Source organism: Stegostoma tigrinum, chromosome 1, assembly GCF_030684315.1.
Source record: "Stegostoma tigrinum isolate sSteTig4 chromosome 1, sSteTig4.hap1, whole genome shotgun sequence".
Taxonomy (NCBI): domain Eukaryota; kingdom Metazoa; phylum Chordata; class Chondrichthyes; order Orectolobiformes; family Stegostomatidae; genus Stegostoma; species Stegostoma tigrinum.
This window is the reverse complement of record NC_081354.1, coordinates 139,366,268-139,392,307: the sequence shown is the minus strand read 5'-3', so window position 1 is coordinate 139,392,307 and position 26,040 is coordinate 139,366,268. Positions and strand designations below refer to the sequence as shown.

Sequence of the window (26,040 nt, the reverse complement as noted above, 5' to 3'; positions counted from 1 at the left end):
ACTGTCATTAAATCATAAAATATGTTATAAAGTCGATAGGCTAAAGGCAGCTAGCAAATTTTGTGCAAGTACTTGTAGATGCGATACACCATTGAACACACATTTCGGCTTAAGGTTTTACCCATTGGTGCTCCATCTGAAATTCCAGCAAAGATGAGGATAGCTTTCTGTTTGGGAATCTGTCTTACTGTGCTAAATTTGCGTGAGACAACTGCAAGTGGAAGTAAGTAAAAATGTACTTTTTGTTGTTTATAGGTAGAGTTAAGTTTGAGCAATAGCACAACTGTGTAAACATACTTACATTTTCAGTTTTAAACATTATGCCATATGTAAGTTACCATTTTGGTCATTGTATTTTATCCTCATTCAACAATTTCCAAGCAGACCCTACAATTATAATTGAATCCAAATTATTCAGAATTTAATAATAAGGTCTTAATATTGTATTCATACAAAGCCTATAACATCTCATGCTCGGTACACTATGAATTATTGTTAAACTGAAGTATATATTTCTGCAAAGGCAAATAATGCACATACTTCAAGGATGTAAAGCAAATACTCAATGATGGTCACATGCTAGCCATGTGTAAGATACCAACTGTAGCAATGGTATTTATGCCGTTGACGAGGGCCTGAGGTCATGTTGTTTTATTCTGTGTAAGCAATATTTGTGTGATTGTGTTTTTCATCTTTCACAAAATATATATTTGTGTTACTAATTTAATAAGTAAAATCAGTATGTTTAAAAACAATTACCTGGATGTCTTCTTATTGCTGTTTATGGGGGCTTTGTTTGTGTGAATTAGCTTTCCTGTTTCCTCCATCACATGAGTAACTACACATCAAATGTACTCCATTAGTTTAAAAGTGCCTTGGCATGTCCTGAGGTTGTGCAAGATGTTATGTAAACCTTTCTTTCATTTCATATGAATTAAATACCATCCTTCAAAAATAAAACCAAAGCATACATTACATCACAAAAATAAACTAAATTTAAACTTACAACTGTATCAATAACAAAATAATAAGTTGTAAAATTAACCTTCCTTGGCGAGTTGAACAATTCCCAGACATCTAGACAAAGTCTGAGTGTACAATGCGTTTTGGTTTTTGAAGGGAGTTTAGCTTCTATATATCTAGGAAATGAAAGATTGGCTTAGCCTTTACTGACAGGTTAAAAAAAGATTATGTAAACTGTAAAAAAATTATGAATGGTTTTGTTAGAGTGAATAGTGAAAATTAAATCCTTCTATGTGGAGAATCTGAACGGTCTCTATTTGATCACAATACTTTCCATTGATTTCTGTAATTTTGCTGAAATCCACTTATGCTTCAGCTCAACTGTTGCTGAATGCCTTTGTAAGCTTTGGACTTCACTATTCCAATATTCTACTGGCTAGCCTCCCATTTCCATTCCACAAAAACCTAAGCTCAGCCTCAAACCCTGTTGCTTGCACTAAGTTACGTTCTAGGGATTGGGTCCACTGCCAAGACCTGTGACAGGCCTAGAAGATCAGCAAAGCTCTCTAGTCAGCTCTTAACAAACTGATTGGTGCACAATCCCGCCAGTTTTCTCAGCAGCTGGGGGCAGATCAGTTGGCGCCTAACACACCCACTCCCAAACTCAAGTTGAAAAAGGGAAAATCATAGTCATGGAAACACAGACTGGGTAGAGCAAAGAAGAGGTTTATTCAGCCGTTCATGTCAACGTGAATCTTTGTAAAAACAACTCACTTAGTTTCACTCCGCTACTGTTTTCATCTCCTTACATGGTTAATCAATGAAATGATTCAACCTATTCTTTCTGATTTATGTGGCATTCCATCCTGCAAAGTCTTAACATAAAACATAGAACATAGATCAGTATTGCACATACAGGCCCTTTGGCCCCATGATGTTGTGTCGACCTATTATCCTACTAAGATCAGTCTACCCTGCATACCCAACATTTTACTGTCCTCCATCTGCCTATCCAAGAGTCGCTTAAAAGTCTCTGAAGTATTTGACTCCACTACCACTGCCAGCAGCGCATTCCACACGCCCACCACACTCTGTGTGAAGAACCTACCTCTGACATCTCCCCTATAGCTTCCTTGAGTCTCCTTAAAATTGTGTCCCTTGTAATAGTCACTTCTGCCCTGGGACAAAGTCTCTGACTATCTACTGTCTCTAGGCCTCTCATCTCGAGTTTCAAATTCTCATCTCTTCTTGGCAGTGCACGTTGGGGCTTTGTCCAATATGTAGCCCCTCAGAAATTTGGAATTTTCAATTAAACCTTCAAGGCCAAAGGAGGGAATTTTTGCATGGAGCTGGAAGAAGTGTGTGAGGTCCTTAACAAATGTATTTCATTGGTATTCATAGAGGAGAAGGACATAGCGGATGGTGAGTCTAGAAGTGGGTATGTTGATATTCTAGGTCATGTCGATGTAAAAAAGGTAGTAGTGTTGGGAAAAGCATTACGGTAGACAAGACCTCAAGACCTAATGGGATCCCAGAATACTGAGGAAGGAAGCCGCTGAGGCCCTGTGTGAAATCTTTGTATCCTCTTTAGTCACAGGAGAACTTCCAGGTAACTGAAGAATAGACAATGTTTGTTTAAGGAGGGCAACAGGGATTTTTTTCTATAGAATCCCTACAGTGTGGACTCAGGCCATTTGCCCCAAAATGTTCACACAGACCCTCCGAAGAGCAACCCACCCAGGCTCACTCCCTCCTACCCTATCCCTCTAACCTTACATTTCCCATGGCTAATCCATCTAACCTACACATCACTGGGTACTATGGGCAATTTAGCATGGCCAATCCACCTAACTTGCACATCTTTGGTCTGTATGAGGAACCAGTGCACCTGGTGGAAACCCACACAGACACAGGGAGAATGTGAAAACTCCACACGGACAGTCACCCGATGCAGGAATTGAACTGGGTCCCTAGTGCTGTGAGGCTGCAGTGCTAACCACTGAGCCACCGTGCCACTCCAATATTTCAGGAAATTGTGTCTTTCGTGGGAAAATTATTGGAGAAGATTCTTAGGTACAGGATTTATTCATTTTTTGAAAAGTATGGGTTTCCTTTCCTCAGCTGAGGCACAGAGTATGAATATCGGCTAGTCATGTTGTAGCTGTATAGAACCTTAGTCTGGCCACATTTGGAATATTGTGTACAGTTCTGGTCACAACACTACCAGAAGGACATGAAGGCTTTGGAGAGGGTACAGAAGTGCTTTACCAGAATGTTGCCTGGTTTGGAGGGTATTAGCTATCAGAATAGATTTGACAAACTGTTTGTTTTCACTTGAATGTCCGATGCTGGAGGATGACCTGATAGAAGTTTATAAAATTATGACAGGCATGGATAGAATGGATAGCCAGAGTCTCTTTCCCAGAGGGACATAGATTTAAAGTAAAAGGAGGGAAGTTTAAAGGAGATGTGACAGGTAAATTTGTTTTACGCAGAGGGTAGTATGTGCCTGAAATGCACTGTCAGAGGATGTGGTAGAAGCAGATACTTTAGCTAAGTTGAAGAGGCACCTTGACAGATATGTGACTAGGCAAAGAATAGGGGGATACAGACCATGTGGAGGTGAAGAGATTTAGTTTCGAAAAGGCGTCATGTGGCATAGGCATGTTAGAAATGGACTGTACCTGTGCAGTACTGTTCTTTGTTCTTTTCACTTAAATCACATAGGGCAGACTTTCTCCCTCCTGAAGATAGCAAAAGGTGGAAATTATTGAGTGAGTTTACCCTGGTGAGATCCTTGTACCCTTTTTGTCATCACCATTAATACAAAAATCTATTGGAAACTTTCTTTGCCGGCCACCAATTAAGGCCTGATGAAGGGTGTAAACCCGAAACATCGACTTACCTGCTCCTCTGATGCTGCCTGACCTGCTGTGTTTCTCCAGTTCCACGCTGTATTTACTCTGACTCCAGCATCTGCAGTTCTTGCTATCTCTCAATTAAGGCCCTTAAAGAGATCAGTCAATGACTTTTGAGGAGCGGGTACAACTCCCTCACCATTATTCTTAGCACAACATTTTTTTTTCTATTCAGGCAATTATTCATTTTCCTTTTAAAAGTCACATTGGAAGCTGCCTCTGACAGACTCACATTTCAGATCCTAGCCACTTGTTACATGCACAATTCAAATAAGTGTCATCAAATATCTTTTTAAATTTCTTTGGCTTCAGTGCAACACAGGAGTGTAAAATAATGAAATGTCATAGAATGATAAGATGCAGTTCACTCCTGTGTTCCTCCACTTTAGAGGTTTGCAGCAAAGCTGAAGGTTAATTAGCTGGTCTTATCAATGCCAGGTCATTGCTGAAGTAATCAAAAATTAGCCCAGTGGCCATGCCCTCCTCACCCCCGAGGTCGTGCATTTACCTCTATGTCAAGCATTTGTTCAACATATTCCTAAACAAAGCAATGTTTTGGTCTCAGTGGTTTTCTGTGTCAAAAACATTCCATTCTTCAACCAAGCGTGTGTGTAAATAATTTTTTTAAAAAACCTTTTCGCTCACTACCTTGGTCATGCTTTTAAATGGGTCAATCCTCATTAGAGTTCTTAATCACAGCCCTTCAAATAGTTTTTCACTGTTCACACCTCTTCGGTCCGCCTCCCCCTCTCTCCCTATTTATTCCAGTTCCCTCTCCCCATCCCCCTCTCTGATGAAGGGTCTAGGCCCGAAACGTCAGCTTTTGTGCTCCTGAGATGCTGCTTGGCCTGCTGTGTTCATCCAGCCTCACACTTTGTTATCTTGGATTCTCCAGCATCTGCAGTTCCCATTATCTCTGACACTTCAGGATTGTTTTGTTGCTGGGGAATGAGCTGGAAGAGTTAGGCGATTGGGGTGAGTTAGGCAATCCCAGTGTCTCCATTAGAGAGACACACAGAGAGGCAGGTGAAGAATATGTTGGTTGAGCCACAACAGATTGTCCCTATGTACATTTTTCATCTAGTCTTATGATAGCATTGGTGGAAATTTTGAGGGTACATGTCGACCATTCATTTGGTCAGGGCTGCGATTATACAGGAAAGGAGGAAAGGGTCAAACGGGAGATTAAAGAGTACAACTGTCACGATAAGAGATGCTAATGTAATGGTTGAAGTACACTAATGACTATTTATCATCATCCAGAAAAAAAGTTTTAAATGCAGTTCTGAGGAAGGGTCACCGGACCCGAAACATTAACTCTGTTTTCTGCTCCACAGATGCTGCCAGATCCGCTGAGCTTTTCCAGCAACTTTGTTTTTGTTCCTGATTTACAGCATCCGCAGTTCTTTTGGTACTTTTTAAATTCAGTGTTGGTTTTATAGTCTTCTCATTGCTTTTACAATTAAACTTTTTCTGACTATCAATTTTATTCGTTTTTCTTCTGAAATTTATTGCAAAGTTAAGATTGTCTTAAAAAACCCATGAAAAAAAATCATTTTTTTCTGAAGAAGGGTCCCAACTCGAAACGCCAACTTTCCTGTTCCTCTGAGGCTGCCTGGCCTCCTGTGTTCCTCCAGCTCTACACTGTGTTATCTCATGAGCTCTAAGTGTCATGTATATCAGGAAAGGGAAGCTAAATACTGCCACAAACAGGATGAATTTTGCATGTGCACTCGCAACATTACTTTCAGGGGGCAAATCAAATAAAATGGAGTAGGTCCTCTGTGTGATCGGCTTAGTTCTTTTACAGAGCTCTTAGTTTTTAAAAATTCCCAAAATAACTTTCATGATTTGATTAAATGGAGATCAATTATTAAAATCATTGGACAGTGAAAAGTTTCAATGTTTAGACCAGATTCTGCAAAACTGCATTTTTGATTAGAACTCATGAAACTCAATTCCACAACTTGCAGGTGAACTTTACATGAAGTAATTCATCTTTTGAACATTTTAATGAGTATCACTTTGAGGGAATCTTTTAGCTTTACATACTAGCATACACACATCACGTTTCTTCAAATGTTTACAGACCTGAAGGTTTCTTTGTTGTGAAAAAAAATCAAGAGAATGTCAAAAAGGGCATAATTCTTCAGAAGAAATATTTGCTTTGGCCCAAATTAATCTATTTTATTTCCTACAACTATAACTCTATAAAAGGCACATTTGTTCATAGGTCAAGCTGGGATTTGAGGGATTTAGTTTGTTTGAACCAAACTGTAGGCTTATGCTCATTTTGGTGATTAACAATGAAATTCAAATGTTTAATTTAATAAAAAAAGCAAAAAAACTGCAGATGCCAGGAATCTGATTTTAAAAAGAAAAAACACAGCCTGTAAAGGCAGCACCCATGGAGAAAGCAAACTAGAATTAATGGGCAGTTTCTCCGCAATGCACATTGGTAACCTGACATTGGGACCGTCTCTGTACTTTGGGGTTGTACCTTTCAATTTATTTTTATGAATGTTATCAATTTGTGAACCATCTCTGCATTCAGTAGTGATGAGGTGTAGCACTTGGATGTAAAGGGTGAAGGCTTAGGGATAATATCATTGGTCTAGCAATCCAGAACCTTAAGCTGATGTGGGTTAGAATTTGGGTTCCAATCGTACTGTGGCAGATGGTGAAATTTAAATGCAATTTGAAATGGAATGAAAAGCTAGCCTATTGGCATCATGTAATAAATGTTGATTGTTACAAAGACCCACATGCTTCACTAAGATCTGGAGGAAAAGTGCCATACTTACCTAGACTGGCCTTTATGTGAGTCCGGATCCACAGCACTATGGTTGTCTGTTAACTGCTCTCTGGGCAATAAGGGATGACAAGTAATGTTGGCCAAGCCAGTACCGCCTGCATTCCATTCCTGCCTTTTTAAAAACCTAACACTGATCTTGCTTTTGTGCACCTTCTTTGCAGCCGTAACTTTGTATTCCTCTCTGTTCAATCACCCTATGATCTTTGCATGTCATGATCTGCCTGTGCTGCACACAAAACCAAACTTTTCACTGTACTTAAGTACATGTGACAATAATAATAAACCAAATCAAATAATATATCAAATCAAGTCAAATTCAGAGGACCAAAAGAGCAGGTAGTTTGGCAGCCTGATTGCGAATAGTGAGCTCTCCTCAGGTAGACAGAAAGTGACAGGCATTACAAGATGGAAGGGCTTGATTACATTAGAATAGATTAGATTAGATTAAAAAGTATAAACAACATCCCATACATAGCAGTTAGAAATGTCCTACAGTGATGGAACAGCTCCAAATGTCTATGGATATGCTGCTTACAATCTTTCTGCTTATATTTACATTAATTTGCAAAATCATATGATGCTGATCCTGTTCTGCGCTAGGTTGCAACTTCTAATGTGTTACTGGGCTGCTAAGATAGTTGAGTGGGGGGGGGGGGAACAATGCAACATTCGAAAAAATGTCAATGGCCAAACAGACTAGACTCATATCAACTAGCTGCTGCTGCCAGGTGGGTAGCCTTTCGTAAAAGCACGGGTAAATGGGTATACGTTGGCGTGATAACTTAAAGCGCTGCAATTTAAATCCCACACTCCCACCCCTAACTGCCTTCAAACGTGGTCCATTTAGGGCTGGTAAAATTCAAATCAATGTGTCAAGTTGATGAGCTTTCATCAAGATCGGAAGCTGGTAAAGGCGTGACAGATGTTTGAGCAGGTACAGAAGCAGGCATAACAGAGATGGGACTGAAGAACAAGGAAAAGTTTGTGGTACAGTGGTAGACAAGCGAGACTCATTGACAAGTGGGATGATGGTGCAAGGCTAAAGGAAATGATAAAGGTACAAGTAAGAAAACAGAAGATTGATCATTTTGCACAACTCTCAGATGCCTAAGATGCCTCTGAGATGTCCTGTATGTATTTTTAACCACACTGTCCTGTCACCCTCAAGGATCTGTGGACATACACCCCAAGCTCCCTCTGTTCTTCTGAACTTCCTCGTGTCCTGCCAGTCATTGAATACTCCCTTGTCTTGTTACTTCCACATCACCTCACCTTGATCCATCTGTCACTGATCTGCCCATCTGATCAAGCTGTCTATACCTTACTGTAACCAGAGACCTTCTTCCTCACTGTCAACCCCCTGACTAATCTTGTGTCATCTGTGAACTTACTTATCACCACACCCCCCAACATTCTCATCAATATTGTTTGTATAGATCATATTGGCCTTGTCCGGGTTGGCAACAGGTACCACAGGTTTCTAGGAACCACGACCACCCCATCAGGCTGATGGTGAAGTGGAAAAGTTCCAGTTCAGGCAATTGTATCCTGTATTAGGAAAGCAGAATGTGCTACCAGGTCAGGGCAATGTAATCCCTGAGAGATCTTTGCTATTGTTCTTTCCTGAAAGGAGAATACAATGGCAGTGGATAATGATTCAGCCAGGGAAGCATACAATCAGTTCCCTTCCCCATTCTCCACAGCCTTCCTTAGGCAGTTGTACATACTGTTGGCAATGCACATGGGGGTTTATTGATGTTCACAATGGCTGTGTCCCATACTGTTGTTCTTGTCAGGGGGCTTCCTGGTTGCAATTGCTTGGAGGATTTGGCTGAAACTAAATAATGAAACAAACAGCTTATACAACCTGAGAGTTATAAGTTTCTATCTGTACACACAATGGTGTGACTCATCATTTTCAGTTCATATGGCTCCTGCCATGTTGGGGCAAGCCTAAGCCTGTCAGGGAACATTTTCACCATAACCTTCTCTCCTACCTCCAGCACATCACATGATTCCATGCTGCCTTCTCTCCTTTCCTGGCGTCTTATTTCCTGCTGCTCCCCCCTTACCTTTGATCTCAACTGCTTTAACTGTTCACATAACACTTCCATGTACCTTCAAACTCGATGAGACCAAATCTTCACTGCTTGTAGCTGTCTCCTGTGGGAGCCAGATAGCCCATCCTGTCATTAGCTCAAATGGAGTTAGACCAATCTGATTCACGGTCACATTTATCTTCATCAGTATTATAATGAGAACATCTGCCCACTCTCTCCCTGCATTCTATGACTTTTGGTGTTATTGTTTTTAATAGTTAGTTCATTTGGTCTGTGCCTGAACTCTGAGATTGGCACAGGACGTGAAATTTCTGTGTAATTCCTAACAATTGACGTACTTTTTTCATTATGAAATGTGAAATGTGCTCCTTATTCCAAATCTATTTGGAAAGACATTGATTTTATTTCTTCTCACTCCAGTTAGGGCTGAGTAATCTCTCGCTAGGAAACCCTCTGCCAATCAGGTCAAATGGTCCGTAATCACTGGGTACTGAGATTTTTTCAGTTATTAATTGGGAACCTGTGATGTCAATCTGTAGGTTCTCCAATGGCTTTTTGGTCTGGTTGGTTAATTCCACCGCCTTCCTTATCCTCAAAAGTCATCAAAGAAGTAGTGATCAGAGATAATGGGAACTGCAGATGCTGGATAATCCGAGATAACGAAGTGTGGAGCTGGACGAACACAGCAGGCCAAGCAGCATCTTAGGAGCACAAAAGCTGACATTTCAGGCCTAGACCCTACTGATGTAGGGTCTAGGCCTGAAATGTTAGCTTTTGTGCTCCTAAGATGCTGCTTGGCCTGCTGAGTTCATCCAGCTCCACACTTTGTTATCTCTCACCAAAGAAGTTGTTGAGAAATATACGCAGTAACATTTCATTGGTTTCCACTGAGAGTGAACGTGATAGTGAAATTCAGCATGTGTTCACATAAAGGATTCAGAGGGTGATGAGCACTCTCAAGCTCAACCATATCCTTAGCTTACGTCCATATCTTCAAACCAATTACTGGAACAGGTGACATCTGCCGTCATCCCAGTTCAGAAAATGTTACAGCACAGACAAGGAATCAAAAATGACATCTTCCAAATTCATTTTTAGCAATTCCATCCCTGAATTTGTAACTAAACCACATGGGCCTGAAAATACCCAGTTCCGTCACGAATTTTAAATGATTTGGCTGATCTGAACTAAAATTATTGTGGGTCACCGTAATTAGCTTCAGCATACATGGGATTTGGAAAGGGAAATTGAGACTGTGACTATTCTGATCAATAACTAGTGAATGCTTTCTGCATATCAGTTGAGTATAAGTACATGAACATGCCAGCTCACTATTCTCTAAGAGCTGCTGCACCTGCTGAGGGTTGTTTCGCTACCATGTTTGAGTGTATGAAACTAAATGGTGTGTTTGATCTATTGTGTTAGAGAAAAAACACTTCCTGGGCTTATTCAAAGAGTAAGTAGTTAACAAGATATAGTCTTTTGCATGTTAGCAACTAACTGCAGGTTACATTGGTGTGATAGATGTTGAGTAGGACTAGATGTTAGGTCTCACTCCTTCAACAGCCTGAGCTGTCCTGCCCATAAGTCCATATGATTTCATCATCATAGGCAGTACTTATAACAGTCCCTAGTATTAACCCTTTCATTCTCATTAAAATATCTTCTCCTACTTTTGTTTTACTTATTAATATTTATATCGTTCTGTGCAATGTTACTTTTTCCACTATTGTGTCTCCTTAAGTCTATGACTTTACAAAGTCAGGTGATCTGGAGATTCTTCCTTCTTCATGCTTCAAAGGAGAGTATATGTCAGCTTACACTCACAAAACCCATGTAGCTTGTTGTTGGTAAAATGGTTTGAGATGAGTTTTAAATACTATCTTTGATAGTTACACCCACATTCAGTCAATGACATAAAAGAACTTGTCTAATCCATATTCACTCATGAAGAGCAGCTACTTAGCAAAGTACAGGATATTTGACATCTGTGGAATCCTGCTCCAAAATAAGATTCTGCACGTTCAAAGGAGAAGGGAAAGAGAGACTTGACGTCAAAAAACAAATTCTGACTTTGATGAAATAGTTCACCAAAAAAGCTGTTTCCTCCCCAAAAGATAATCTAAAGTTGCATTAATGACGGTTAAATAAATATATCTCTTACATCGGTGTCAGAGTTCACGCACAGTAGCAATACATACTCAGACTTACTGTTTAATTATTTGAGTGTCTCTGATGAATATGTAAATTACTTTCAGCCTTAATACTTAACATTTGGTTGAATCGTATGAAACTCAAGGTGCATTAAATGCATATAAGTAAGGTTGCTTGGCAACAAGGGGATGGAATTAAGATGAATCAAATCAGTGAAATTTCCCAGCATGAAAATTCAGAGCAAGCTGAAAAAGAGAATTTATTTTCTTCTTTTTATTTTCTTCTTTCATGGGAGTGGGAGAAAGATGCATGGTCATACTTAATGCCCATTCCTGTTTGTCACAGCAAAACGGAGGAAAGAGAAAAGGAAGGCTTTTATACCACCTTTTTGGGACTTAGAATAATTTCAAATTTTGTGAAATTCAATTCACCACATTTGAAATGTAGACAAAAACAGAAATTGCTGGAAAAACTCAGCTGGTCTGACAGCATCCGAGGAGAGAAATCAGAGTTAATTTTTCAGCTCGAGTGACCCTTCCATAGAACTCAAAATATTTGAAATGTAGTCACTGTTGTAATTTAGAAATTATGACAGCCAATTTGTGCATAGCAAGATTCCATAAACAACAAAGTAATCACGTCCAGATGATTTGTTTATGTTGTTGGTTGAAGGATATATACTGGGCTGGATAACAGTCACAGCTCATCTTTAAAAAGTGTAATGGTCTGTATCCATTTGAGACAGCATCTTTGATTTGACATCTCATCTGAACAATAATACCTCTCAGTCTTCAGCACTTCATATTACTGCACTGAAATTGGAACTTTGGAACTCTTGCCACAGAGAGCTGTGAGCTCAGAGTCCTTATGTACATGTCAGGCCGAAAAAGGTAAATTCTCAATCAATAAGGGAATCAAGTGTTACAGGGAAAAGGCAAGAAAGTGGACGTGAGGAATGTCAGATCAGCCATAATCCTATTAACTGGCAGAGCAGGCTCAAGGGGACAAACGGTTTCTATTTCTTACGGCTTTATGCAATGTTAGCCTGGGTTTTATGCTCAAGTCTTGGGCTTAGGACTTTAACCCAGAGCCTCCTGATTCAGGTGAATGTTATAAATGAATTACAGTTTACGCTGCGAAAGGGCAGGGTGCTAAATCCATAAACAAAGCAGTTTTTTGTACTTATAGCACTCCCACAAATGTGTCAGATAGAAATTCATGCACATAGAGTGGAAGATGAAAGAATACTGATATATGCTAGGATGGTTTTTAATGTAAAGAAAATCATGGAGATGACTGTTGTCCTTCTCTGTCCTTTTCAATTGTGGAAGTCACAGAGCATAGACCTTGCTGACTTGGCACAATGTAGCCAATAGATTGTACATATTGTAGCCATAGTGTACTGGCGATGCAAAGGTTAGATGTCCAGTTCAGTCTGAGGAGCAAGCTGCCTTTAACAGAAGACAGGAATTTTGGCACCAGGACTGGATATAGTAACATTTTCCCAAATAGAAACTGGAAAAGGATCCCTCTCATTGGCGTTTTCAGATGGGATCATGGGATGAGTTCAGCTTTAAACCTGTATGACAAAAAATAACCAATCGAGAACAGTCAGTTTCCTGGTTTAGTTACACCTATATAGTACAGATATCTGGAGCATGGATAATAAACAGAATATTTGATAAGTAATCTGCAATTCTGCAACTCAGCAACAAAGTTTCTTGGGAGTTTTTTAAAATTTGTAGTTCCTTCATTTCGGTAAAAAATGTTTCTCCTTTAAGTGGTCAACAACATCAATGTGTACTTATGATATATAATACTTATGTAATTTTTCTACATGTAGAAACCTGCTTCATGGGGCACAAGGTAATGTAGCGGAGAAGGAAAAATGATGCAGGATTTTTAAAAGAAGTTAAAAAGCACAGGGATGAGATGAGCTTAAAGGAGGCCAACAATGTTGGAGCAAGGGAGAGGAATACACGACAGCCAAGTGTCAGACGAATTGACAGATTTTGTTCAGGAGAGTTGGAGATCTTTATGGAGATGTGTCTGTGAATGGATGAGGATTTTAAATTTGAGGCATGATGGGGTGGTGAAGGCAGGTACTGTACGGGATAGGGTACCGGCATTAGAATTTCAGAGCAGATGAAGCTTCTGGAGCTTGAAGTATTAGGAAAGCAGGTAGCAGATCATTGGATTATCGAATCTGGAGATTATAAAGATACTTATGAGAATTTTGGTGAAAGACGACCTAAGTCAGCGGTAATGACAAACAATTTTATGTAGTTGAATCTTGCAATGGTGTAGATTTGGGGTCATAAAGTAAGCTTACCACTGTCCGCAGTTGGTTTGTGAATTGACAGATTCATGAACATCAGTGGCCAAAGAGGGTGTTTAAGTTCATGGTAAGGATGTAAAACTTGTGAAAGATACTGGCTTTGGTCATCGCAATATTAAGCTACACGAAATTGAAACAGATTTACAACTTGGTATCATGCAAGAAGTTTAATAGCATTGAAGTAATGGAGAATACGTTGTGAAAAGATAGATCAAAGAGTCATTAACCTGTTGATGAAATCTGCTGCTGTATCTGAAGATGCCTTTGGCAAGTATTGCCAATGTAGATGAGTTTGAATAGGGGATTAAATATTATAGCGTTGATGCCAGAGTGGGTTTAGAAGCCATTACTAAAGAAACTTTACATTTGGCTATGACTGGCTGGTAAGAAGGAAGTGGACAATAGAACGCTGATGTTGGTAAGATCCCTTAAATGCTGCAGAAAGTTGAGGGTGAACAGTCTGGATAATTCATATGAGACTATGGCTTGGATTTTTTCCATATTACAAGAGGAACCTTATTGGAGTGTTTTAAATGGAGAATTTGAAGGGAGGCTTAGATGTGAGTTGATGGCCAACAATGTATTCTAAGACAGTGGAGAGGCTGAAGCTGAAGTGGTAGCTAGTTAGGGAAGATGGGCTCAAGAATTTCTTTTGAGGACACGGTGTGGAAACAAATATCTTCAGAGAAAGGCACAGAACCTGAAGAGAAAATCATTTACAATATCTGCTAACATAGAATTGGGTGGACAACAGTTTGGAGATGTGTGGCTGAGAGTACAGGGTTTGAAAAGGAATGTGGCTCTTGTCAAGGAAACTAGAGAAAAAATAAATGCAAGTATGTGTTTGAAGCATAAATGGTATTAACTAATTGCAAGTTCTTTGTATTAGTTACTATTAATTTATAACCAAGTGTCCCTTTTAACTTGTAAAAATATTCTGTTTTCCTTCACCACAGATGAAGCCTGTATGGAACCTAAGCAAGAAGGAGAGGTGACAGATTCTAAATTAAGGAGCATTCAATGGTTCTATGACTCAGCTAATGACCGTTGCGACCCATTTGTTTACACTGGAAAAGGAGGAAACAGTAATAGATTTTTGAATGAAACACACTGTTTGAAAACCTGCTCTGCTACTTACTCTGAAAAGTTCCCAGAAGGAGGTAAGTTCTTTATAAGCAGGGATTGCCAAGTTTTTCTTTTAAATTTAGCATTGTTGATGAGTTCACTTACTAAGAAAAAGGCATGAGTCGACAACATTCATCTTGGATGAATGATGCTGATAAAACTGATGAAATGTCAGCCTCCTGCTCCTCTGACACTGCTTGGCCTGCTGTGTTTATCCAGCTCTACACATTGTTATGTCAATCAGTGGGGTTGCTGTTGCTGGGTCTTCATCAGACACTGTTGTTGTCCCTGGTGAGCTGTGAATGGCAGCAGGATAGGGGTCAGAGTCCATGGGTGAGGGTGGTTGGATGAAAGAGCAGAGGGGTTACTCTCAGTGGTTCTGTCCCTTCCCAGTGCAACATCCCTCAATCAGGTAGAGAATGCCTTAGTGAAAGGATACACCACACTAGAAGACCCCAAACAGACCTGACAAGAGTTTGTTTACATAGAACATAGAACATTACAGCACAGTACAGACTCTTTGGCTTTCGATGTGGTGCCGACCTGTCATACCAATCTGAAGCGCATCTAACCTACGCTATTCCATGTACGTCCATATGCTTGTCCAATGACGACTTAAATATACTTAAAGTTGGCGAATCTACTACTGTTGCAGGCAAAGCGTTCCATTCCCTTACTACTCTCTGAGTAAAGAAACTACTTCTGACATCTGTCCTATATCTTTCACCCCTCAATTTAAAGCTATGCCCCCTCGTGCTCACCGTCACCATCCTAGGAAAAAGGCTCTCCCTATCCACTCTATCTAACCCTCTGATTATTTTATATGTTGGTCTCCCAGCAATGGTGAGCCCTCCACCTAACACCCACTGCTAGTGAACACCAAGAGTGGGGTGATCAGGCCCATGAGTAGGCATTCATTCCAACTTAAGGATTTTAGTGGGCATCCGGGGAGGAAAGCTGTCCATAAGGGAGGGAATATCATCTCCACTTGCACCCTCCTATTTGATCAAAAAGCTCCCCACCCTCACCTAAGGCTTCAACTCTACTGGGGTTGGGTGGGGTCTGGAGAGCCTCCCCCTGACAGCACCAAACAATGACCTTGCAGATTCTTAAAGCTTTAGTAGAGACATTTTAGATAAACATAAAGAAAATGTGGCAGGTTGGGCTATCAATTTACTGTCATCCATTTCACATCTCACAAAGCCGACGTCTTGTATGCCCTGCTAGAGATTCTACTGACAGCTAGAAAGAATGATGGCGACAGCTTCAACCACCATTTTTCCAATCCACTATTCTCTGTCTCTTTTAATACCTGATAACTAAAATAATCCTCGCATGAGAATGAAACAAATATGGGGAAAGGATGAGGTGAAACTCTGCTTTCCAATCAGTAACTTGGAATGTGTTTCTCTGCTTTGTCAGACACAGTGTGTGGTCTGCAAAAAGAACGAGGGGATTGCCGTGCCAACATCCTGAAGTGGTACTACAATCTGAACATCCATGACTGCGAAACATTCCTCTTCAGCGGATGCCATGGGAATGGAAACCAATTTGACAGCAAGAAGAGTTGTCGGAGCCTATGTGGTAAATACTGTTGTGTTCACTTTGGCATCACGGCCTTTTCAAAGCTGAAAAGAATTCGTATTTCTACAAACTACTAAAATGTTCCGTTTTCAAACATCATGAGCAGACGTCATTATTTTAATGTGTTTCTACCTATGCACTGATCAAACACTAGCAGCACATTTCAATTTGTTGTAAATGCTGGAGTAAATACATTGATCAAAGTATGTTTGTAAATACATTTACAAATACACCTTGATCAATGCATTATACTTTCAGAGAATTGCAGGCCATCATTCCTTTTACAACCATAACTCTCACCTGAAGACCAATGGAAGTACTTATGGAGTCATTGGATCATAGAGTCATACAGTACAGAAACAGTTCCCTCAATCCAGCTCATCTATGCTGCGCAGACATCCCAAGCTGAGCCAGCCCATTTGCCAGCATTTGGCCCATATTTTTCGAAACCCTACCTATTCATATACCCATCCAGATGCCTTTTAAATTGTAATGATACCAGCCTCTGCCTCTTCCTCTAGCAGCTCATTCCGCTGCCTGAAAAAGTTAACGCTTGGGTACTTTTTAAATCTTTTCCCTCTCACCTTAGACTAAGTCCTCCAGTTTTGGACACCCCCATCCTAGGAGAAAGACCATGGCAATTCACTGTATCCATGCCAGTAATGATTTTATGAACGTCTGTAAGGCTACCCTTCAGCCTCAATGCTCCAGAGAAAATAGCCCCAGGCTATTCAGCCTCCCCCTGTAACTCAAATCCTCCAGTTCTGGCAATATCCTTGTGAATCTTTTCTGCACCCTCCCAAGTTTAACAATATCCTTCCTAAAGAAGGGAGACCAGAATTATACACAATATTCCAAAAGTGGTCTCACCAATGTCCGGTACAGTCACAACATGACCTCCCAACTGCTATACTCAATGCACTGACTACTGAAGACAAGCATACTAAATGTTTTCTTCACTATCATTGCCTGCCTGCAACTCTACTTTCAAGGAACTATGAACCTGCATCCCTAGGTCTTTTTGTTCAGCAACATTCCCCACAATCTTACTATTAAATGTGTAAGGCCTGCCCTGATTTGCCTTTACAAAATGCAGCACCTCGCATTTATCTAAATTAAACTCCATCTGCCACTCCTCAGTCTCTCGGCCCAACTGATCAAGGTCCCATTGTACTCTGGAGGTAACCTTCTTCACCATCCACTACATCACCAATTTTGGTATCATCTGCAAACTTACTAACCACTCCTCCTATATTCCCATCCAAATCATTTATATCATCCTAACAGATGCAAGAAGATACCGTCCTGATTTTGTCACTGCCCTTCCTTTGAAAGTACCCATGGCACTTCCACTGATTTGCTAGGCAGTAGATTGTAGACAAAAACTGGCCCTCTCAAACCCTTTATCAATTCAATCCATCAATCTCTCTATTGTGGAGACCACAGTCTGCAGGGCAGTTGTCAGATCTTACAGTACAAGCTGCCAGGTATAACAGCGTGGACCCCAGGTAACAAAGTGTGGAGCTGGATGAACACAGCAGGCCAAGCAGCATCCTAGGAGCATAAAAGCTGACGTTCTGGGCCAGACCCCTGTTGTGATGCTGCCCAGGTACAGAGATCTAGGAATGGGCCTCACTATCCAGGTTACAGGAGTGCGTTGACAACATAGAGGTTAGATGCAGGCTCTTCAGCCACAGTGCTGAAACCTTCTGCTACAATGTTCAGTACCTTGCACAGCTGCTTGTGTGAGGCCAGCAGTATTTGTCTCATAGCTTTTCCCTCAATGTCTTCATCTTTACTGTGCCTATTGCTGTCCTTCACACAGACTATCGATGTGTGAATGGTGACAGGGAGGAGTGCACACCACCTGACTGAGTCAAACTACCACCAGTCACAGAGGCTTAGTGTCTCCCTAAACCTTCCCCGAATGCAGCTGATTCCCGCCATGAGGTAAAACCAGCACAACCGACTTCATACTAAACACAAACAGCTAGAATTTGATCACCTCTTTAGGGGCAGGCAGGGAGTGAGAAGGTCCTTTAGTCAGCGGCAATGTGGCAGTCCATTGGGATCCCAAATGACCCGCTTAGATAGCCAATGATAACTACCCCTCCCCTTTTGTGGGCATTTTACCCCATGTTGGAATGATCCTGCTGCCATTTATGGAGGTTTCTCATTGAAGACTGGGAGCTACAGTGAGCACTCGGGCTTGTGGGAGTGGGTGAAGGTCCACTCTGTGCTCTCCACAGCCCGTGAAGGCTGCTCCACTGCAAGCATGCAGCTGGTCTTTAATGGCCTTCCCCAGATCAACAGGAGCCTGCCTGCTTGGCATTTCCCAGACCTCACTTCCTACTCTCCATGAGGCTGCATCCTCTGTAATGGACTCCTCTACCAGGGATACTGCTGAGGATGCTGACTGAGCTACTGCCTGGATTTGAGCTGGCCTACCTTACTTACTGTACAACTTAATGAACCAGAGACATGAACGGGCTTCCCTCTCCCACTGCCTGTCAGAGGAAGGTCACTCCCTACTTCCAGCTCCACCACTGGGACTTCAGTCATGGGCAAGATATCCAGCAAGGAAGTCCAATTAAAGGAAATTAGATTAAATTTATAATCAAATAAATCTGCTCAGATTTTATTCATTTATAATAGACCTTTCTTCATAAGGATAAAAAGAACACAAAGTTACATGTGCCTTCACCTCTGCTTTTGTGGGATCTTGTGAAATCCCCAAACTATTCCTAAGATCCAACCCAGTAACTCATGATTTTCTTCCCTTCCTGGGTGCGAAATCCTCATCCGCGAGATAGATTTTTGAACAGTAAAGGAATAAAGGGCTATGGTGAGCGGGTGGGTAACTGGAGCTGAGTCCATGAAAAGATCAGCCGTGATCTTATTGAAAGGTGGAACAGGCTTGAAGGGCCAAATGGCCTACGCCTGCTCCTATTTGTTATGTTCTCATGTTTCACCATCTAGGAATGTTTGAAACACACTGAACAAGGCAGTTTCCCTACTTTCTGTAAATTTAATTCAAAAGTTGGAAGCAGTTTTGAACAATTTGGTTAAGGTACAACACACAATTGTTTACTTCAAATTGAGAGATTTTGTATTGTTTTATAGAAATAACCATCTGTATTTTATGTTTCCTAATAATGACAACGGATGTATTTTTATATTATCTTTACTTAATGAAAGCCACTAGATGTCTCTATAACTCAGTGTTTGAGACATACGGTGCAAGGTCATTTTGGAAATATTAGTTCAATTTTCCTCTCCTCGGGAATTACTAGTTCCCAGAAACAGAGAAGAAGAGAGGGCAGGGAACAGATGAGTAAATCTCCTTCCTCCGTCCACTTTTGCACCCCCCCCAGGGATTGTCCACTGGATGCAAAAGGTCTGAGTCTGGAGTTGCTACTACAATGAGGCGATGATCCAAGAGTGAGCCCCGGTCCCTGACCTCATTCTTTCCCCATTCTTCTGTATGAAGCTTTGGCATTTGAGCAGGTTTGGGTTGGGTAGGGTGGGGGAGCCCTCATGAAGATACCTGCCATAATGGTATGCTCCTGTGCCTCTGTAGCCCATCCACAATGCACTAGAGTTTCAAGGTTGAGCTGAAAATTCCTTCAGCAAGTGTGCAGATTTCTTTCGACTCCACCCCTGGGTCATTCTCAAGGGTATACTACATACAGGTTGTGAGATATCCCAGAGGTCACTAACATAGGTAAGCAGATTTATCGCTGCAGTTCACTCAGGGTTACTGAGTTGTACTAACCACAAAGGGAGTTTCATGCATTTTAAATTAGCCTCTGAAGATTTACCAATTGTAGTTGCCTTTTCCCAAAAAAGGGAGATTTCAAGACTAAGTATCACATTTTTAAGCTGAGAGGGGTGAGATTTAAGAAAGACACAAAGGGCAATTTTTCTTTTACACAGAGGGTGGTTCGTGTGTAGAATTCCTGAGGAAGCGATGGATGTGGGTAGAAATAAAAGACATTTGGATGGGTACGTGAATAGGAAAGGATAAAGGCATAGGAGCAAGTACATGGGACTTGTTTAGTTTGGGATTATGTTCAACATGGATTGGTTGTACCACTGTTTCCATGCAGCATGACTTTATGTTATGACACAACACTGGCAATATTCCCACTAACTTTCTCCCCCCAGTGTACAGACCTCCATGGTCAGTACCTGGCATTGACTTCCAAATCTTGGAGGTCAATGTATCACCTTGTCAATTGACATGTGCTGAATGGAGTGGAGTGGTTATGTAGGCACACGGCTGTGAATGAATGTTGACCACTGATATAGGTCGGACTTGAACCCAAACCTCCAGAGCCCAGAGGTAGGGACATTACCACTACACGACCAGGTCCCTGCTGGTAGCTTTAAACTGCAGGACCTCAGTTGGTGGTGTAGATGGAGCACTTTATTCTGTTGTAGTTCCTGAGACCTATCCAGTGAAGCTACCACAGGTTCCAGGCCCTCCACCACATGGTTGGGGGGGGGGGGGTGGGTGGCGGTGGTGGGAGAAGGCTATTGATATCCCTGAGGGCTTGGGATGTACACAGTTATTGTGGCCCACTTACCTGATCAATGGCCATCGCCATGGAAACCCATCTGCATCTGGGAACAGGCTAGAGAGGTTGGCCTTCACACCAGCAAGAACATCCCATTGACAGAAAAAAAATACCTTACAAGTCCTGTCTGGCTGGCCCCTGGGTGGAATTTTATTGGTTGGGAGGGCAGCATCCATTTATAGGCTGGAAGAGACCATCTGAAATGCCAGCTGGGATGTGGCAGTGGATGTGATATTAGGTGGCTGATTGGGCTACCTATGCCCATTGTGTTGAAATGCTACCTTTTCATTTTATTCTTTTAAAAGGAAAGCAGTAGCGAGGACATCTAATTAGCTGCATGACAGCTGTAAGCTGTGCCCAAGCCATTCTGCAAAAAGCCAAAAGGACATCAACCTCAGCTTTGTGGCTGTCTTCGGAGCCCTCATCACAGGCATAAACTTCAGTGCAGAGTGTGTTTTGTGTGACACATGTATGTGCATATGCACATGAGCGTGCCCAGGTCTGCAACTTTCAGACAGAGTGAATTCACTGTCAGCTGAGTGATGTCTCCCACAGTTGAGCAGCCTATTCACAAACACTTGTAGGTCCTCACAGGAAAAATGGCCACTTTAGCAAGGAATAAATGGTTCCCTATGTCCATGACAACCAAAAGACAACAAAATCCAAAATGTTTAGGGGAACTTAGAAGTACAAAAGAAGAAACTGAATGCATAGGTTTATTTAATTTTGTACTCTTTTTAATGTAGCTACCAGAGGGCAAGGACGATTCAACGTAGTAACTGAAGAAGAAGAAGTTCAGGAAAGAGACGAAGGTATTGTACTTGAACTGGAAAACAAATTGTTTTTGAGTTTTGAACGGTGTCATTCTGTTTGCAACTAATCCTTCGCCACTAACTGCTATCAGATCAAAAGGCATTCTCCTATCACACAAATGGGATATGGATTTCAGGGCTGGCGTCATGATAAGTTGAACATCCCAAAAGCTATCAGATCATATCAAACAGGATATCCCTTCAGCTGCTCATGGCAAGCAAGGTGCTGACTGTACCCAATCAGCCTGTGTTTTCAAAACTCAAAATGTTGGACGTGATTCCGTGTTTGGATTGCATTGGTTAAATAATACTGAACAATCAAGCTGGCAACCAAATTAAGGTTGTTGGTCTGGTTCACAGTGTGCTTCACTTGCATGTACTGGGAGCTACTTATATTAATACTCAGGGCCTTGTTATTTTCAGATTAAGAAAACATGAACACACATTGCACCTGTTTCAATTTAACAAAACAGGCAACACCATTCTCTAGTTCCTCTCTCAGGACCATGCCTTGACCACTCACAGGAAGGCTGTCTGGTTTCAATTTAAACAAATTTTGGTGGCTAATGGTCAGTCATCATCTATTTGGTGCACTGTCTATGGCAATGCATCTACTAATAAGAGGTCACTCGCTAACCAATTAGCACAGTCTTCTTATACAGAATAAGCTCGTTTTCCTTTTCCATTTGTACCTTTAGCAGGCTATTCTGGTTGTTGCCAGATGAAAAAAAATCAACAAAATGTAACTTTTACAACAATTCCAAAATTATGGACCAATAGCTGCTGCACAGCAAGCACGCGGCTGGCAATTAATGACTTCCCCAGATCAATGGATGCTTGCCTGCCTGTCCACAACACTGCTACTTCCCAGACCTCCCTTCCTGCTCTCTATGGGCCTGCAATCTCAGTAATGGACTCTTCTAGCAGGACAACGCTGAGGATGCTGACCGAGTTGCTGCTAGACTTTAGAGTTGATCCGTCTTACTTACCGTATAACTTAACGAATCAGTGTTAGGAAGGGGCTTTACTGCCCCACTGCCTGCCAGGGGAAGGTCACTCTCTACTTTCAGCTCCACTAGTGGGACTTCAAACATGGACTAGTATCCAGATAGGAAACAAAATTAAACTGCTATATAATCAAATAAATCTTCTCAGATTTTATTCATCTAAATATGCCTTTTCTTCAAAAAGAATCAAAAATCACTGAGTTCTATACACATTCACCACTATTTTTGCAGGATTTTGTGAAATACCCAAATTATTTCCAAGACTAAGTAATTTAGTTTTCATTCCTGATGTTGGTAGAGTTTTGGTGAGGAAGACTATCAGGGATATATGCTAAGGTGGATAAATTGACTTGAGTTGAGAACCAATGATGATCTATTCCAATGGTGGAACAAACTCAATTTGCTGAACAGTGTAGTCCTGTTCTATGTTCCTATGCTTTGTGCAGTGCAAAATTATGGCTGATCTAATTGTGCTTCTCATCCAAACCATAAGTCACTAAGGGTAACATTAGTATGAATGGTCCTTCACGTAAATAACATTCCCTATTTGTTTCCACCATCGGTAAATATCTGACTTTTCTCTTGAGGCTTAATGGCAAAACTGATCTTTTTAAATAACAAGTTAGTCTATTTGCCTTCAGAGATAATGGGAACTGCAGATGCTGGAGAATTCCAAGATAATAAAATGTGAGGCTGGATGAACACAGCAGGCCAAGCAGCATCTCAGGAGCACAAAAGCTGACGTTTCGGGCCTAGACCCTTCATCAGAGAGGGGGATGGGGAGAGGGAACTGGAATAAATAGGGAGAGAGGGGGAGGCGGACCGAAGATGGAGAGTAAAGAAGATAGGTGGAGAGAGTATAGGTGGGGAGGTAGGGAGGGGATAGGTCAGTCCAGGGAAGACGGACAGGTCAAGGAGGTGGGATGAGGTTAGTAGGTAGATGGGGGTGCGGCTTGGGGTAGGAGGAAGGGATGGGTGAGAGGGAGAACCGGTTAGGGAGGCAGAGACAGGTTGGACTGGTTTTGGGATGCAGTGGGTGGGGGGGAAGAGCTGGGCTGGTTGTGTGGCGCAGTGGGGGGAGGGGACGAACTGGGCTGGTTTAGGGATGCAGTAGGGGAAGGGGAGATTTTGAAACTGGTGAAGTCCACATTGATACCATATGGCTGCAGGGTTCCCAGGCGGAATATGAGTTGCTGTTCCTGCAACCTTCGGGTGGCATCATTGTGGCAGTGCAGGAGGCCCATGATGGACATGTCATCTAGAGAATGGGAGGGGGAGTGGAAATGGTTTGCGACTGGGAGGTGCAGTTGTTTGTTGCGAACTGAGAGGAGGTGTTCTGCAAAGCGGTCCCCAAGCCTCCGCTTGGTTTCCCCAATGTAGAGGAAGCTGCACCGGGTACAGTGGATGCAGTATACCACATTGGCAGATGTGCAGGTGAACTATTTGCCTTTGCCTTCTTGTGATACAACCTTCATATCTGCCAGTGAACAAAGGGTGATTTTTTTGTGGTGATTTTACTTGCGTCTCAGTAGGATGAAATAACTTTCCTCAAACCTTCTCTTGTCAGGTCACACAGTTGCCATTGTGTTTGGATGTCTCTTTGGTATTGTCGTCATTGCCTTTGTAGCTGTGTTTGTCATTCAGAGGTATGTTGATCTCATTCAGACCCAATAACATTAATAAATGTGAATACCTGAGCAGTTCAAAATATATAATGTTTATTCATCTTAGAAACAACAATTATGGAGGGATTTGTGCATTCCCAATAACTTCATCCACTGATGAGCAAAATTAAAAGGTTTAAGTACAAGGGGATGTGAAATACATGCAGTAAATATTATCACACTGCTGGGAGAAGGCTAGGGTAGGGGAGGAATAGATAAAGTGGTGCAAGAGACTCAGTATGAGAGGAGAGTAAGATACCTAAAGAGAGTAAGAGAGTAAGTACCGAAACCACCAAGGGAAAGAAATGTGTCTTTAATAGTTTAAAATATATTACATGTTTAGCTCGTGGGAAACAGCTTTTCATTTGCATATATCCAGAGAGGCACAGATCTCTTTTCTAAAGATTAGTATGGATGGTTCTTCTTGTAAGTAATTCTCCCTGCTTCACCAGGAGCTAGGCAATTTAACAGGGGTCTATTTAAGAAAATAAAGTTGCAGGTAAATGCACTCTTAATTGTCTGTAAGTGATGTTCATTTGATAATCTCTTTCACTCCATTTTTAGTGCAATTTTAACATATTTTTGTCAACTTCCTCCAAGCGGCACTACAGAGATTTCTAATACTTTCAAAATAAACAGGTTGTGACATTGTCAAATAGTGCAGATAGGGATGTGGTATGAACAGTGCACCTAAATTAGTAGACAGAGGAATTTTGACACTTTAGTATTCAAGCCATAAATAATGTCAGAACTGTTGACTGGATGTAACTGTAACTGTTATCCTACATTTGTGATTCCTTCTCTTTATTAGGAAAAGGCATAAAAGCAAGAACAACAAATCTAAAGGAACAGAACTAGAGATGCAGTAAATCACAGTGATGTTGTCACAACGAGGAAGGAACTACCGTTTCCTGGAGATTTACTGTCATTTGTTAGAAGGATTGCTCGAATTTCTTTATTTGAGATCATGATTTTGTATATTAACTTTTATAAGACTTAGTTAGGAGAGAACTTTTTGTATCAAATATTCCAGAAATTTATCTGCGCTTCCCTTTCTCAAATGCAAAGAATACAATTCATCAAGTGTGCATCTGTGTTAAAAGCTAGGGGATTCCAATTGTTTTGCTTATACCCATATATGTATTTTATATATATATGCTTGTTTGTGTAATAAGATGGTTAACTGTCCATACACTAATTGAGAAGCATGTTGAAATTTGACTATTTCTAATACCTGTATTTTTGCAAAGCATAATTAATGAATTGATGAATTTGACCGTACTTTGTTGTTTAGTACTTAAAATTATTATGTTTGACAAAAAAATTGTAAACTGGAACCAATTTTTATGGAGAAAGTTGTTTGACAAAAACATGGTACAAAATATTAAAAACATAATAAAAAATATAAAATATCTGATTCCCTGCTTAGATAAGATTATTCAAATTATGAATACATTCAGTTAAATAATTTTTTTTAGTTTTGTTTGCTTTACACAGAAGTTAGTCATAAAGTAATTTTCATACAGTATGATTATGGAATATTCATGAACGTAAACATACGTGTGACTTTTTTGGTAGCTATCTTTCAGTGTACATTTAAACCTAATTTTGGTGGGTTCTATAAATATCTTTGACTTTTTAAGAACGTAAAATATGCTGAGAAAGAAATAATGTGAAAATGTAAAGACCAGAATTGTTATTTAGTATCTCAAAGTCAGGTTTATACACTGAGTAATAAAATCTGATTACTTCTTCCTTGTTGATAGAGTAAATAGCATGCTTGTACCTTTTTCAACCATGTGAATACACAGGAACTTGGAAAATGATCATATTGCATTTGAAAAGGTCAGGCAGAAAAGGGGACCAATTTTGAAACTTTCAGTAATGCAAAAATAATACACTGTGTTTATGCATTCACTGAAATTATTCATCAGCATTTTAAATTACTGTTTTGTTATGGGAAGTTCAGCATCGAATAAAATTTCATCTGTCCAGCATTGCCCCAGCAAACTCTTCCCTG

General features: G+C 40.8%; 1 protein-coding gene across 1 annotated transcript; it reads left to right on the top strand.

Annotated features, from left to right (window-relative positions):
* wu:fb59d01 (uncharacterized protein LOC322379 homolog) lies at window positions 1–25,792 on the top strand. The gene is made up of 6 exons (XM_048539177.2): window positions 1–223; window positions 14,205–14,408; window positions 15,796–15,957; window positions 21,284–21,349; window positions 23,924–24,002; window positions 24,832–25,792. The coding sequence occupies exons 1-6, from the start codon at window positions 79–81 to the stop codon at window positions 24,887–24,889; spliced, it is 714 nt and encodes a 237-aa protein (XP_048395134.1). The 5' UTR covers window positions 1–78; the 3' UTR covers window positions 24,890–25,792.
* Window positions 25,793–26,040: the final 248 nt, after the last annotated feature.